This window comes from Poecilia reticulata, linkage group LG13 (genome assembly GCF_000633615.1).
Source record: "Poecilia reticulata strain Guanapo linkage group LG13, Guppy_female_1.0+MT, whole genome shotgun sequence".
Lineage (NCBI taxonomy): Eukaryota > Metazoa > Chordata > Actinopteri > Cyprinodontiformes > Poeciliidae > Poecilia > Poecilia reticulata.
Window position 1 is genome coordinate 18,718,209 of NC_024343.1, and position 11,930 is coordinate 18,730,138.

The window sequence follows — 11,930 nt, forward strand, 5'->3', positions numbered from 1 at the left end:
CACACACACACACACACACACACACACACACACACACACACACACACACACACACACACACACACACACACACACACACACGCATACACACACACGCATACACACACACACAAATCAACAGAAACTTAGACACACGTTGTCTCCCGCTGGCTCCAGAAAGTGTCAAATGGCTCAATGTGTTAAAAGCATTAGGTAAGCATGGCTCCAGCAGCGCTCCACAGCCTGATATCGTATGTCTTGCTTCATTACAGCCTGGTGTATACATTCGGCTGCATCTCTGACCCTCCATCTATCCATCCCTCTCACTTCACTCCCTCTGCTCTCTCCCTGGGGTACTTTAAAAGATCGCGGGCCATCTCAAGATGTTAGCAGAAGAATGACTGAGCCCTCCTGTTACTGTAAACGCTGGCCAAGGCTGCCCAGCGTTACAGCTTGTGCAAGCACACCTCAGAAGCACAAAAAAAGCTCTCAATATGGATAATATATCAAAAAAAATGTTTTTTACATTTTCTGTAGATGGGAGAAAAGTTAAAAGTCAAAGTAAAAAAAAAAAAAAAAAGGAGGGAAAAGTTAAAAAGATAGTAAAAGTTCTGAGCTATCCCTCGTCCACATGGGAAAGGTCTTTTTTTTTCTTCTTCTTCCCCCTGCAGCTATTTTCGGTTATGACATGACATTAACTGCTGCAAGAGAGCTGACCAAACCCAGCTGAGTGGCATGTGTATGAGGCACACACGAGGACCTGGAGATGGAACGAGATCAAAGCATTTGGCCTGTAACCTGCAGCCTGCCGGCTGCCCCCCCTATCGCCCCCGTCAGAGGCAGCGGAGAGGAAATAACGATACACCTCACATCCCGCAGCTGCATGTGTACGAGGCAGCGAACACACTGAGGCCTTTACTCCAAGGTTCACCGCAGCACTTGGCCAGCTGCACCACACTTGTCTCTCCCTCGCAAGGAAACCGGCAGGGCAAGGTTAACATTAGCACTTTTCTCCCTTCATAAGCAGTTTACGGTGTGAATGCACGTATTTGTGTTGAAGATCTCGGCTGAGAAATTCCAAACCCGACTCAGATCGGCCACTTTCAGCCGTGGTAAGTGGATAAAAATCCACTATACTTAGCGCGCTGATCTTTAAAACAAATAACACTTGTGGGAAATAAACTTATTATACCTTATGGAGCCAATGTAGGCTAGTGACCGGTCGTCAGGGGGGATTGTGCTTCGGGAAAAAAAATAGAGGGAAACTTTTAAATGTTGGTCCAGTATACTCGATCAACACGTTTGCACGCGTCCTGAAGACTTAGGGTGAAAAGTACTGCATATTACCATGTCAAAACAAAAGCAGCAGTGTGGAAAAATGCTTTTGTTGTGATAAAATTAAGATATCTGTATAAAAAGACAACAAGCTAAAAGATCACAGGTTATTTCTGGTATGAAGTGCAGAGAAAATGCAGATTTCATCTTGAAACTGCTTTTCTTGAAGATCAAATTGTTCTGTCTGGGCTTTTAGATCTAAAAACAACAAATGACTATCGCAGCATTTGTTTTTTGTTTTTTTACATATTTGGATAAGTAAATCTTTAATTTTAAAATATTTTTTACTTTATTTGGAATACCAAAATAAAGTAAAAATCAAAAGTAAGAGAAGACCTTCTAAATCATCTATCTCACTGTACAGAAAGTGATCTACAATTTGAGAGCATTCAAAACAAGTGCCAGATGTGGCTAGGTGAGCGAGTTTGAACGCAGGTGCTGAAAGTCTCCAAAAATCCTGAAATGTCCTCAGGTGACCCACATCAGACTCTTGGATGACTGTACAATCAGAAAGAAACTTTGTAGGAGGTTTTCAAAGGAGGAAACCCCCTTCTGTCAAATATGAACTTGAAGCTCAGACTAAAGTTTGCCATAGAAAACATAAAAGTTCATAACTTCTGGAATAATGTTTGAGTCTTAAGCTTGAATTGTTTGGACTCCAGAATAGGAGATATTTTTTGGCATCAACCAATTACAGCATTTATTTTTAATTGCAGTTAAGTATTGTCATAAATTTTAGAGATGGACACACAAAGCTAAAAGTTCACGTATAATTTATTTTAATTGTCTGGATTTTTTGTTCTTACTAAATCCAGTTTCCTTTGATTGTGTTACCAATGAAATTTGGGAGAATATGCCCCCTGACCAAACCATCCTCCTACACGTAGGTATTATTGTTTTAAGCTCTTACTGTTGGATTTCTGTAAATAGGAATATCATTAAAATATTCAATATCAGGGCACTGTGTGTCTAAGTTAGGAAAGGAGGCACCATTTATAAAACTGATGCTAATGGAATGTGAAGCAAAGGCTATTGAAGAGTTTATGGAAGTTTCTCAGAGTGTGGACTGCATCTGGAGTCAGTGCTTCAACAGCCCCTACATGTAGATTCATCAAGAGTATAAACTGTTGCATCCCTCGAGTTGAGCCACTTGTGAAACGGAAACAAGCTTATTACACCTGAGGTAAGAAGAGGATATGACTTTTTGCATGTCGTTTGGAAACTAAGGTTCCAGAGGAAGAGCGGTGAGGCACACGATCCAAGTTGCTTGAAGTCCAGTGGGAAGTTTTAACAGCCAGTGATGAAGAGGAAGTCTAAAATCAGAGCAGCTATGGTTTTACAGTGTAGTTGCTTAGAATCGTTTCATGTCAGGCTGCTTTATTTCTTACATGAAAGAAAAAAACAGGTATCAAATGACTAAGACAACAAAGGTACAAAAACATCTAAAGGGGCAAAGTAACCAGCACCTCCATCGAACCTATTGGCCTATTTTTCTCCGCTCTGCTCCTCTCCCTGCAGTGGTCCTACGCGCTGGAGAAACCCAACACGGGCAGCGTGTTCAACCTGGCCTGGTCTGCGGACGGCACCCAGCTGGCCGGGGCCTGCGGAAACGGACATGTCATCTTTGCCCACGTGGTGGAGCAGCACTGGGAGTGGAAGAACTTTAGCATAACTCTTACCAAAAGAAGGACCATGCAGGTAGAAAGAGTCATCGTTTTCTAAAACGCTTTCCGGCATACCTGATTTACAAAATGCACTTCTGCATGTTACAAAGATATACACCAATCCTGCAGTGACAATGGTCAGTCTGTGTGGCTCGCCACCTTGCTTCCTACAGTTTAAACTTGCTCTTAACCACAAGGCAGCGTTTACACGCAGTTAACACGCCCAAGTGTACATATACACACCCACTTTTACACTTTGAGACATGCACACCTACAGAAACAAGGAAACAGACAGACACTCTTCTGCCTCTACCAAGTGCAGTTTGTGAAAACCAAACAAAGTAGGGTCATCAGCCATTTATTTTCAGCCTTGTTGGCACTTTTCTAGCCCCCCACCCACAATCCACACACACACACACACACACACACACACACACACACACACACACACACACACACACACACTCTTATCCTCTCAGTTCGTTTTTAATAGTGCACATCTGCCAGTGGTTTGTGAATCAGCCAGCTAAATTTACCACCTTGTGGTCAAACGGTATTTATTCCTGGTTGTGTTGCATGTAAATTTGGATAGCTGCAGGGAGCAGAGGAGGAAGATTTATAAAGCTGTAAAAATAGCCCCACCTTTCACCTGGTGCTGGAAAAGGCTCTTTCATTCATTCACTCGGAACTGGAAAGACGTATTTATCGATGCAGGTGGAAAAAAAAGAGGGTAAAGTTTTCTTCCTCTGACCTTTGAATGCTTCTGTGCAGTTTTCTGTTAGTCTAACACGGTTTAAGGTTAAATTGGTAAATATTTTCCTTGTGATGAAAAGTTTATGCTCGCCATTTATTTCTGATAAGTCAAAGTGTTTCCCCCCTTTGCCTTTTCTCTCTTCTCCTCAGGTGAGGAACGTACAGAACGATGCGGTAGACGTGTTGGAGTTCAGAGATCGCATCATCAAAGCCTCTCTGGCGTTCGACCACCTGGTGGTGGCCACTTCCCTCCAGTGCTACGTCTACAAGTCAGTGGATTCCTCCTGCTTTGTTTTCCTCATGTGCCATTAGTGCTGTCAGATCCTGTGGACTCGTATGTTTTGACAGTACGAACTGTCTTTGACACGCAAGGAAATAAAAAGAATCTATGAAATACAAAATTAAAATTGAAAGAAAGAAAGAACAGCTAACGCAGTCTTGTTCAGAATTAAAAGACAATAAAACTGTTATGTCTTTTTAATATTTCATAGCTTGGGTTCTGTAATACTGCTTGGAATCATAATTTTATTTATTACAGTGAATTTATGTGGCTGTTTAATGGGCCCTTCAGAGCCTTCAGCTCTGGTACTACATCTGCATAACCCCAAGCAGTCTGAACTAAAACATGTAAACACTAAAATCCTCTTCATTAAAAAAAAGAAAGAAAAAATATCTTTTATATGGAATTTGGAAATGTTAATTATTTTTCTTTTCCAATTTTTTTTTAGCTTTCTTTCCATAAATACCAAATTTTATTTTTATAATCGTTTGCTTTTGCGCTTATTCTTATTCACTTATTTATTAAATAATTTATTCTTTTTAATAATATATTATGTTTTATTAATTATACTATATTACCTTATAATATTATATTCTGTAGACTTTATTGTGTTGAATTCAATTAATAAGTGACAAAAAAAATCCTAGTTTATTTGTGCTAGATGCCCAATGCAGGTTCTACTTTCTTTCTTCAAGTTCTATAATTTTACCTACTTTCTGAATTTTGCTTTTACACCGAGTGTGGTGTGTTGTGGTATTGTTTTGTTTTATCTGCTTAATAATTAGTTATTTTATTCATTTTTGTTCTTTTATCATTTGACTTTATCTTTATTTTTATTCATACTTTTACTTTTCATTTCTTAGGGCCAGAAAATAATAGTGTTTCTTCCATAACCATCCTCCTGAATTACATTTGACAGATTTAAATGTGTTTTGGTGCAGATTAATCTCTTTGGACATTTGTTTTTAAGCGTCTTGTTTAGTTTTTGGCAGGTATAGGGGAGATCCGTTTTTAATCCTGTCATAAACTTTACGTTGCAAAAATGCTGTGTGAAAAGAAATTCAGATATTGTCTGGTTGATGAATTGTTGCTTCATGTTGTATTCATAAGTACAGAAAACACTGGCTTAGCTGTGCTTCCTCAAATGTCTCCTCAAGATGTTCTTTTGTAATGATCATTTAATGCGGATAATTTTACTCTCCTGGTGAATTTGAAGAACCTTTCTTCTTCACATTGTTATTTTCCCAGAGTTACTCTTCACGTCATCGAATGACATGTTTTTCTTACTTCTCTCACTTTGGATTGTCATGAGGTTTTTTTTTGTTTTGTTTTGTTTTTGTGCCAGCTCCAGGAACTGGAATACTCCACTCATCTTTGATCTGAAGGAGGGAACGGTCAGCCTCATCCTGCAGGCGGAAAAGTGAGCCTTTCAACTCCATGAGCTGCACAACAAGAGACAGAACAATCCGCTGGATCGCCTGCCTGCTCCCCTAATGCTTCATTACTCTCCACTGGCTGCTCATCAGCCAGCAGCTATGCACACACACACATTTACACATAGACAGGGTGTGCTCTGACTTTACCCCTGTCATACAATAAGGCTGAGAGTGAAACCACTGGGGGAAATTAGATTAATATGGAGTAGCTCTTATGCAATCCCCCCAGTGCTATCTCCGACACTTAGCACGGAGCTAAATAGATTACTGACTATTTTGTAATCGCAGTTGAATCCGATGCATCGTGTTGAGTAAGTTAGCGCTGTTACTATTACGCAGTACATTTTTAAATTATCTGAATGTGTCAGTTAATTATCTCTTACTGCTCCACCGTCTTAACAACTTGTCCATTTCATTCCTCCCTGTGAAATAACAGGAAAACGTTACGCACTGCGCCTCTGATCTCCTGCACTTCCTTTCCCAGACATTTTCTGCTCGTGGACGGATCCGGATTGTATACCTTCTCTTATGAGGGTCGATTAACATCGTCGCCGAAGTTTCTGGGTATGAGAGCCGACGTTCTAAGTGCCCAGGCTGTCTCGCTTAGCAACGACACAATCGCTATCCGAGACAAGAGCGATGAGAAAGGTTCGGGGACATCTTCCAAAACAGCCCTTTTAAAAGTCCTACACTTAGTTTGACATTTCTATTTCTCTCTCTCTCTCTCTCTCTCTCTCTCTCTCTCTCTCTCTCTCTCTCTCTCTCTCTCTCTCTCTCTCTCTTGCTCTCTTGCTCTCTCTCTTTTTCATCATCAGTCATCCTTTTCTTTGATGCCATGACCGGAAAACCCCTCAGTGATGGGAAGCCATTGACTCACAAGGTGGGCTATTCTTTTTCTGTCTTTTTAATCAGAGAACATTTACCAAATCAACTGTTTGTTTGTTTTTTATTTAAATAGATGTCATGTTTAAAGTCAGGCTACATCCTCTTAGTCAGGTTCAAGCCCAGCCTTTGAGTAGGCCACTTCAAAACCTTCATTAAGTATTTTTTTAGCTATCTATATAACTTAACATAAAATAGATTACATGTTACCGATTAAAATAGCTGAATGCATCAGAAAAAGCAAAACAGAAAACATCTAAAAGGGGGAAAATACATTTTCACCACATTGTGGTGTATTTGTCTGACTTGGACTTGGAAACTTTGACTTCCCAGAGCAGCTCGGATGCCCCATAAAAGGCGCATATGTGCATCAAATTAATACATTTGACAGAGTAAGCATATCTGCACAATGCAGTTGTCCTGCTATTGTTATTATTTATATGATTTCTATTAAACCTTCACTCAGGACAAATCAAAGCTTATGAGATCTTGGAAAATGTACCTCTTTATTTTCAGAGTTGTACTTCCAGGCCTTTGGAAGGTGTTGAAAACAAGAATAAATAATTATAAAGTAAAATGATTGAATCGGTTCTAGCTGAAGCTGAAGAACGCACATTAATCCCATTTTACTGTCTTCCTTTGGTTACCAGTTGCGTTTTGAAATTATTTTCATATAGATAAAGTTTTTCAGTGTTTGCGTCAGGATGTTGTGTTCTGTGTAAATCTGAAGTTGAGAGTGCAAAACATTAGAAGATGGTTTAATTTGAAAATAAAATTTCACCATCTGCCTTGAAAATGCTAATGCTACACAGAAATAAATTAGCGGAAGCTAACGCTAACCACGAAGATGACTGTCTCTTTCTGTGTCATTGTCATTTTCTTCCAGTTGATGAATGGTGTGAGACTCGTGAACAGCAAAGTCCTTACTTGCGCTGCATGGTATTTCTTTAACGTTTTACGAGTAGGATGACTTGTAGAAAACATATAATGTGACAAAGTTCATCCAAGACATGAAAATGCATAAGGTTTTATGACAATCGTTCGCTTAAAAGGCTCAAAAACAGAGGCCATCTTGAAAAATGGCAGTCTTCCTGAAATTCAAGTGTCTAATGGGAAATATGAAAAGCACAACCTGAGAGGCGAACATTCAAATTCTTACTCTCGTATCCACACTTGGAAGGTTTTTATAGTAATATGCTGCACTATAAAGGAATGTGGCTCGTGAAATTCAGTATTATGAATTTTTACAATTTACAATTTCTTTTAGTGGAGGAAACCACTAAAAGAAATTGTAAAGGAAAATCCCAACATCCTTTTTATGTGACTTTATATGCAATGTTCCATTTTCTTTTTTTTACCCATATTACGCATATGAACTTGGGAGGTAGTATAGTTTATTTGTACCTGTCAAAATTGTGGGCACACTTCATTACTCTTTCAGAATCAATGGGCTTGGTGTGCCCAAACCTTTGGCTGGTTTATTTATATGAAAGGTTTATGACAGAAGTGAATTTCTGCATTGAAACATAAATTAACTCATGTTTGGAAGATGAGTCAAAGACGCTTCCAAATACAGAGATTTTAAAGCCAAAATCCCAAAACAAGAATTAAGAGGGAAAAAAATGAAATGTTGCTACTGGACCTCTTAAGCATTTAGGCTGGGAGGTTAAAACCGTCTTCTCTTTGTTTTGTATATACAAGTGGTCACAGTAGGGAGTCTTTTACCTCTCTCTTATGCATTTCTTCTTTTGTGTCTGTTTTTGTGCAGCTGGAGGTGCTGGAGGTAGCTTTAGACCAGTGTGGCCCGTCATCAGAAAGGAAAATCTCTCTGATTGACAAGAACCATGACCTGTACTTGACCTCGGTGCATCATTTAGGGAAGGAGCCCAAAATCTGCAAAATCGGTGAGAGAAAAGCTACCAGGAACTCCTACCTCTCCTTAGACAACTGCTGAAGACAGAAGTGTTTGCATGCGAACTGTCTTGCAGGCAGCATGGTTCACAGCATGGCATGGAACGACACCGCCAACATCTTATGTGGAATCCAGGATATTCAGTTTACGGTGTGGTACTATCCCAGCGTCGTCTTCGCTGACAAGGAACTGCTTCCAAGAACCATTTACACAAAGGATGGCAGGTAAGTCTTTCACAGATTGTATTGCAGACACTATGGGGAACCAAACGCCCAAACTCAGTCACCTGACAGTTCTCAACTGGGAAGTTTTTGAGATCTGTAAAGTAGGGCTGAAACGATTAATCGGATTGATCGCGATTAATCGGTTATTGAAATAATTGTCAACTAATGTAGTAAACGATTAATTGTTAAATGGAGGGTACAGACTCAAAAAAAGGTCATTTAGTGAAAAAACAACATATTCAGAGCAGTAGCTAAATTTGTGCAAAAATTATATACATTTTGCATTTAACATGAAAAAGCTTTGTCTATTTTTAGCCAGAACTACTCAAGTGGTGTAGTTTCAGCTTCACTCAGTTCAGATTCACCAAAGGAAGACTATGATACTGCATTTTAGGCAATAAAATGTCTATTTTGTTATTAAAAAATTAATTGAGTTACTTGTTTACTTGCATATTTTAACTGATTTCAAAAGTTACATAAAAAGGCTTAAGTGGTTAAATGAATAGTCCGTATAATAAATCAAATTAATCGATTAATCGTCGGTATAATCTATGGATTAATCGATTACTAAAATAATTGTTATCTGCAGCCCTATAGTAAAGTAATTCACAAGATGTAAAACTCATCTTATTTCTAGCCTATTCCCTGGGTTGCAGCACACCTTATGACCTTATTACCTTTTGTTTTTTATGAGCAGCAGTTGCTGTGTGCAAATCTTCCTGCTGAAAAGTCCTGAGCACAGGAGGGGCTCAGGCAGTCCGAGCGATGTCTCTTAAACCGCTTTTGCACATTTTCCGCGCTAATCTTCAGGGACAAATAGATGTCAGCCAAGAGGCAGGTGGAGGCCATCTTCTCTCCAAAGCAAACTTCTGACTCGGCAACGATAACTGATTTGACGTAGGCGGCTTCTCGGGCGCCTGCGCCGACATCACGCTGCTCGATCATCTCTGCGGTCTGCACCGAAACCGCAGAGCGAGCAGAAAATATTTAATGTTTTTCAAGCAGTCTGGAAGAAAAGCGTGATGGATATAAAAGGTGGTTTGCAGTTTTATATAAAATGTACAGCGCAGTCATAGTCTTCAGGACATCTTTATTTTATTGAGACGTTATGCGATTTACCAAAATGAAGTAGGTTAGAATGAATGGTTTACCAGATTTCTTCCAAATAGAAAAATACTACTTTACTACTGCTACTTTAACTTTAATGTCGTACAACTTCATTCTCGAGTCACTACGACTGTATTCTTGTAATATTACGACGTTCTTCTTGTCATAAAAAATGTTTAAATCCTAATAGCCCATTATGGAGTTAGCTGGAATTCAACATCACAAATAAATAGAAGCTGTAAAATAAGCTTGTTAGACAAGATGGCCGCCTGCTGTCTAATTTATAGAGCCCATCTGATTGTATTCAGTCATAAAGTCCACGCTTTGTGGAAGCATCTCTACCTGCCTTGAACACCTCTACTGACATTTTTACCCCGTTTGTTTTTGCCAAATCATTCAAGTTCAGTCAAAGTGAACAGACGGTGTCGACAAACATCAATCATGAATATGCTATGATCCAAACCATTCCAACTTTGCCTGTAAGGTAATTTTTTTGCTGAAAGATGAACCCTGTATGTTGCTAAACCCTTTATATTTTCCACATGAGCACCTTTTTCCATTCCCACTCTCAGTATTTTACAAACCTGAGTTACACATAACAAAATATGAAGATACAATGTTTGTTTGTTCTGATTTTACCTGGTATGTTTGTGTTTATATCTATGCGAAGCGAGTTCAGCCACGCACCTCACATCCTGAGCTACGTTGGCACCAAGGTGACGCTGCGCCAAGGAGACGGCTCGTTGGTGTACAGCAACGTCCCACTTTATTCAACTCTCCTGCATGAGTACAGCGCCTCTGCACGCTGGGAGGACGCACTCCGTCTCTGCCGCTTCGCCAAAGTAAGATATTAACGCTTCTCCGATATCGGTTGTTTCTTGTATAAATATGGACATTTTTCCGACAGCTTTGTTATTTCTCCTCTTAGGAGAGATAATAAAATAGCCACTTCTTGGCTATTTAAAAAAAAAAATAGAAATCTGGCAGTGTGACGTATATAGGATTTACCTGCTATTTATTTACCTGCCCATAAGTAAAATTCAGATTAACCAATTGTTGACGTGAGCTAAAAATGGAAACCTTCTGAGACGGAGCATTTTGTCTAAGCTGAGGAGTAGGGAAAGGTAACAATAAGTAAATTGCATATTCATTTGTTAAAATTGACCTGTTAAATTCCAGACATAAATAGAGCTGAGAAACTGCGACAAGAGTTCAGAAGTGATGGTCACAGATTTGCAAAGCCTATAGAGACAACAATAGTCACTGCGATTGCAGCAAATCACGGTTCAGAATAGTTTTAACTGTGGAACACAAATGCAAGCCAAAAACTTTTAAAAGTTTAATTTATTCTTTAAAAAATGTGCTTCTTTTTCTTCATACTTTTCAATTGTGCTCTATTTTGTTTTAAAATCACAATAAAATGCATTAAAGTGTTTGAATGTAACTTGAGGTCACATTCTAAAAAGCTAAAGGGTGCAAACACTCTTTTTTTTTTTCCTCAAAGCCATGCGCGTATAAAACGGCTTGACAAAGCCTGCGATGGAAGGTAGTGAACAGGTTTACGAGAGCAGAACAGCAGGGTTGAATTAGCCCGCAATTAGCCTGGTGACAGCATTTACCGGATCAAATCCCCCAAGACTTCACTCATAAATACACGCTTTGCTGTATGAATTTAAGACCCTCCAGCCGTATGACCTGGGGCACACAAAAAGGGAGGGGGGGACCTAAAACCGCGCTCTGCCGGGGAGATGATGCGGTAACCGCAGCCATAAAAAGGGACAAGCATAAGCGAGCGAAGGGTGCAGCAGAGGAGGTGGAGAGAGAGAGAGAGAGAGACTCACCAGATTTAAGAGGTTTTCCTCTGACCCCTCCTCCTCCCCCAGTTCTGGTAAGCGCTTGGTGGCAGCGTGGCTTTTCCCAGAATCCCAGTTGTTGTTGTCAGTAAACGTCCGTCATATAGGAGCTAACGTATACAAACATGACGTACAGTCCATGACATCATGTTACCCAGATTCGACAGGGGAATTACCCCCCCCCCAAAAAAAATAATGCCTTCCTTGAAATTGTGCTTTCTCGCGAAGCCGTGTCACGTTTATGACGTCACCCAGTGCCTGTGTCTGTGTTATTTGTTTACTGCTGTGGTTTCCAGTTAGAGGCCTTCGTCATGGTAACGGACACGGATTAAAGGAGGAAAGGCAGGGTGGCGGCTCCGAAGTGTGGTCTGCTCAACCGGAGTTTTAATTAATGCAAATGTAATTGTTTACATTAGCAAGTGTCTGTGCTACATGTAGGGTCGTTTTTCAAGATTTTCTGCAATGCTCAATTTTATGACTTTATGAAGCATGGAATTCTGAAATT

General features: G+C 39.8%; 1 protein-coding gene across 1 annotated transcript in view; it reads left to right on the forward strand.

Moving 5' to 3' along the window:
• ift80 (intraflagellar transport 80 homolog (Chlamydomonas)) overlaps positions 1 to 11,930 on the forward strand; it is a 54,020-nt gene that overhangs the window by 34,799 nt on the left and 7,291 nt on the right. The window contains exons 10-17 of the mRNA XM_008425824.2: positions 2,833 to 3,012; positions 3,882 to 4,000; positions 5,357 to 5,431; positions 5,932 to 6,095; positions 6,263 to 6,327; positions 8,098 to 8,233; positions 8,318 to 8,465; positions 10,243 to 10,414. Coding sequence (XP_008424046.1) covers positions 2,833 to 3,012; positions 3,882 to 4,000; positions 5,357 to 5,431; positions 5,932 to 6,095; positions 6,263 to 6,327; positions 8,098 to 8,233; positions 8,318 to 8,465; positions 10,243 to 10,414 — 1,059 coding nt within the window. The remainder of the gene's footprint in view (positions 1 to 2,832; positions 3,013 to 3,881; positions 4,001 to 5,356; positions 5,432 to 5,931; positions 6,096 to 6,262; positions 6,328 to 8,097; positions 8,234 to 8,317; positions 8,466 to 10,242; positions 10,415 to 11,930) is intronic.